The 4,601-nt window shown below is 39.6% G+C and overlaps 1 protein-coding gene across 1 annotated transcript; it reads left to right on the plus strand.

The window, feature by feature from the left end:
- The first annotated feature begins 1,687 nt into the window (after positions 1 to 1,687).
- Positions 1,688 to 3,065, plus strand: LOC118484033. The gene is made up of 4 exons (XM_035979915.1): positions 1,688 to 2,112; positions 2,233 to 2,343; positions 2,440 to 2,517; positions 3,011 to 3,065. Exons 1-4 carry the CDS (start codon positions 1,739 to 1,741, stop codon positions 3,063 to 3,065), a joined length of 618 nt encoding a protein of 205 aa, XP_035835808.1. The 5' UTR covers positions 1,688 to 1,738.
- Positions 3,066 to 4,601: the final 1,536 nt, after the last annotated feature.

Below are 4,601 nucleotides of genomic sequence, written 5' to 3' on the forward strand. Positions count from 1 at the left end.
CCGGATATGGTTACACCTTTGGATAAAGCAATCGAAAAGTACATTGATGGCCTCCCTGACTCAATACAAGACGTTGTGACTGGTAGCAACCCTACTACAGTCAGACAGGCCATTGAGCTATCTGCAACCTTGACTGAATCAAAGATCAGGAAAGGTAAACTTTTTCGAAAAGGTGACAAGAAACCGGTCGGGGAATCGAACCCAATCGAGGAATCAAAGACCATGGATGAACAGACTGAATCCCCTAAGAAGTCAAAGAAGCGGAAGGTGATGCGTGTGTAGTGTAATATAATTTAGATATATAATTAAGACATTTTTACACCTTTAGCCAAGTTTTAAATTTATAAAACACGATATTCACTAACACTAAACACACATATGGGCAAGTGCACCCATCGTGGACGTAGTATAGTGTTGGTATGATACCGAGGTCGTCCAAGGACACAAGAGCTTTTAATACCGGTTTATCCTCAACGTCTAATCAAATCAAAAGTTAGAAAAAATGTTTTTAACTAAGAAAATAAAAACTAACTAAATGCTGAAAAATAAAAATAAAATAAAAACAGATAGACAAGATGAATCACTTGGATCCGACTCGTGTATTAGTATAACCTTTGATTATTTTCGCACTTTTGCACTTGTTTAAGAGATTATCTTAGTTATTGTAGTAGGCCCCTCTTTTGAAGGCGACGTTACCCTCAACCCAGTAGTTTGAGTCAGCAAGGATACAATCCTAAAGGGTTGGATTATTGGAAGATAATGAATTAAGTTATTGATGCAAATTGTGGTAGGCCCCGCTTTTGGCGGTGACATTACCCTCAGCTAAGTAGTCTGAGTCAGCAGGGATACAGTCCTAAATAGCCGGGTTATAGTATTAATAGTAGTTAACTTATGAGGGGGTCAAAGAGTTTGGATCCCCGCCATCCAATACCTATGGGCATTGAAGGAGATCCTACTAAATTTGACCCAGGTCCCTTGCAGGACCTCTAAACGCTGAACAAGGGCAAGACCCTTACCAAACCGTTCCCTTAACCCCCGACCAGGTAGCCAACATACCTCCATATAGACCATGGAGATATGAATGGTGAAAATCTTTTATTTTATACAGACAGTAAAATAATGCCAAGACACCACGGACAAACGATAAGGAAAGATCACCTTCAACATAAGCAACTAGTTATTAAAGTCATTAATACAAAACCAAATAAAAAGTGCAAAAGATTAAAAATAAAAAGTATTATACTAAACACTTGTCTTCACCAAGTGATGTAAGAGACTTAGGCAAACATGGCCTTGATTGTCAAGAACTCTTACGATCAATCTTGGATCCCGAGACGACTCACACTGTAACATCCGTCAAAAACGGATATTCATAATTCTACCCGTTTTGAAATACGGATCCTAACTCTTGAAACTCTAAAAAAAAAAAACTTTCGCGAAATAAACAACCGTTGAAGGATTTATTCAAATATCAATTTAGTTATCTTATTTGTTTAATCAATTAATTTGGTTAATAAATAAAATTTTAACTATTAATTTCATAGTTTAACCAAGTTAATTTTGTTGAAATAATCAAGTTAGATAAGCAAGTTAGTATTGTTTAACCTAAGTATATAAGTGTAGTGAAAACCCTAGTCTCTTATGGTTCAGCCGCTTATCACTCTCTCTCCTCTCAATTCCCTCTTGTCTGGTTATACACATCAACTCTCAAAAACAAAATTCATCACACAAATAGAAAATGCAGGCCTTTCATCTTCATTTTAAACATAAACCTGATCCATCCCACACCCACTCTCTCTCGTTTCTTCTCCGGCGAGACCACCGGCGGAGCCGGCGCCAGTATGTCGACCAGCTGCGCCCCCCCCCCTTTCTTCATCTCTTTCTCGTTCTCCTGTCCGACCTCCGGTCGTTCTTCTCCGACCACTTACGCACACACCCCTCTGAAATCGAAGAGAGAGAGAGAGAGAGAGAGCGAGAGAGTGAGGTGAGAGAGAGAGAAGGAACCTACCAGCGGCGACAGCGGAGCCGGCGACGGCAAGAACGGAGGCGACGGCCAGGGGGAACAGCGACGGTGACGGTGCTCCGGTCGGTTTGTTCTCAGTCCGGTTCTAGGTTTTGTTTTGTTTTTACTCGATTTAGATTTCTGGTCGGTCGGTTCAGTCTTTTGTTCGACTTCACAGAACCGGTGACACTGAGCTGATGGTGGTTATGGGACGGTGGTTGTGTCGACAGACAGCGGAACCGACGCACGGCGGCTGCCAGCGTCGGCAGTGATGATGGTGAACGGTGCGGATTCGGCTCGGGTTCAATCGACACTAGGTCATCTTGGCCACCTCGGTTCCGGTAAGGGTTTGAGCTTTTTTTTTGCTTACACTTCAGTTTCATTTTTCAAATCAGTTTCTATCTTGAATTTCATTGTTGGTTTGGGTTTTGCATCAGACATGGTCAACTCAGCTTCAGTTCGGTCAACAGTAGTCAAGCTGGTCAAACTTGGTCAAACAATAAACACGGGACTCGGTATAATGACACGTATATTAGTTTTATTATTTCGTATTCAAATATTGTTTAATCGCGGAACCAAATCCTTTGCACCTTGTAACACAACATAAATATATGTATATAAATATATTGATCCGTTTATTGATTATTGAATTTTGAAAATTATATCGAAACGTAGAGTGTCGGGATCGTCCAAAAACAGAGGAAACTCTGCCCGATTTTCGTTAAAATATATACATATATATACACACTTTTTAGTCGAGACCCTAATGAAAACATATCAGATTCAAATAACTTTTATAACAATAATTGAAAACATATACTTATTTTGATGTTACCTTTATAACATTTTCGATAAACTTAATTTAGAATTAATGCGTAAACTATATAATATAGATATATGTATATTTATATATGCATATATATATCCGCGAGTTATACTTTAAGTTCCCAAAATTCTAATCCTTCGTCAAAATTCCGAGTTCTCATACGCCTGCGCTTGCCCATATAGGGCGACCTCGGTGTTCCATCCTACTAATCTCTTACGCTCGTCAACACTTGGATAATCGGAAGACTTAGCAATTTTGTGAGTATACTCGCATTTTTCCCCTTTTTACTTCTACCACTTTTGGGGTGTAACATGTTTACCTATTGAAACTTACACATGAACTTTTGTCTAAACACATGAACATTCCTATAACATGCTTGTATATGTGATGGCTTGATACTTTAAATTTGGGTGATTCTTATGTGTTGAACTTATCATTAACTTCGTACGAGCCAAACCGTGACATATGTAGCGCTATAGGATTAACGACCCGCCTCTACTGAAACTTTGGTTATGTCATGCGCAAGTTGCGTTTTCTTGGTTTGATATGTTAGACACATGCCATATTTAATGTTTATCTTGAATCGCATGCTTGCTATGAGGAATTGTTCACACTTTTATCTTATGCTATGTATGTACCAAACTTGTATACTCGCCTTTGCTTTTGCATTGAACTTTATTTTAAACATGTTACAGGTTGAGGATGATGATGCTATGAAAAGAAGTAGCGTTGATGCCTAGATACGCATATAGACGTTTAGGTTTAATATGTTGTATCAATTTTGATTATGTTGTTATGTATTTCCTTGAACTTGTTGTTATTCGTATTTCTTGTATTGTTGACAATTTACTTATGAAATGAAACCGGTTTATTAAATATTGTCACAAATAGCGTTATGAAGTCTCTAGCAATCTATTTCGTCTCACTCCGATGTTTCCGCCATCGGTTGGGGTATGACACACACACTCTACGATGGACAATGGATGATGGTGGTGGATGATGGTGTTATGGTGGTGGTGGGTGGTGGATGAAGTGTGAGAGAGGTGGTGTGCCAAGGGAAGAGTTGGAATGAAACCAAGCACTCCTATTTATAGGCTGAACAGAAGGCTGGGCACGGCCCCGTGTCCGCTGGACACGGCCCCATGCCCGTCTGACACTATCTCTCTTCATTAATTGTAATTCGCAATTACAATTAATGCGCCTGCTGTACTTTCACCACGCCCCCGTGCTCACTGGACACGGCCCCGTGGTGGGCAATAGAAGCTTCTACAGGTTTGTCTTTTCTGCTGCTTCTTGGGCACGGCCCCGTGCTGGCTGAGCACGGGGCGTGTTCAGGCTTCTGTTTTCTCTTCTTTGCTTGGGGAGATGCCGTTGAGGGTTCGGGCAGTCTACTTTTATACCTTTTCTTGTATTTTTGTTAGTATTAGCTGTCTTTTTGCTTCTTTTGTGAATTTGAGCTCATTTCATCCTGAAAATACAAAAGGAAGACAAAAACACTCTTTTTCCAACATTAGTACTTAAAAAGGGTTAGTTTTATGCCTTAATTGATGTAATTTATATGTTGCATTTTACACACATCAAATACCCCCACACTTGAACTTTTGCTTGTCCTCAAGCAAAACTCTTTAAATGTGGCTTACACTCCCAAATGGAATGGGTAGAAGAGAAGGTTTTTGGCTTGTCATAGAGTGTCGGGAATCCAAGATCTTTTTGGGTTTTATTTGTATTTATTTACAATCCTATTCGTTATGATTTATTTAGAACGCTTCATAG

The sequence above is a fragment of the Helianthus annuus genome, chromosome 11 (assembly GCF_002127325.2).
Source record: "Helianthus annuus cultivar XRQ/B chromosome 11, HanXRQr2.0-SUNRISE, whole genome shotgun sequence".
NCBI lineage: Eukaryota > Viridiplantae > Streptophyta > Magnoliopsida > Asterales > Asteraceae > Helianthus > Helianthus annuus.

Excerpts from the sequence above, each read along its gene's own strand:
- LOC118484033 (XM_035979915.1), top strand. The coding sequence starts at position 1,739 with ATGCAGGCCTTTCATCTTCATTTTAAACATAAACCTGATCCATCCCAC. Across the intron at positions 2,113-2,232 it reads TGTTCTCAGTCCGGTTCTAG|ACAGCGGAACCGACGCACGG; the intron begins GTTTTGTTTTGT and ends TTGTGTCGACAG. Across the intron at positions 2,344-2,439 it reads TCTTGGCCACCTCGGTTCCG|ACATGGTCAACTCAGCTTCA; the intron begins GTAAGGGTTTGA and ends GTTTTGCATCAG.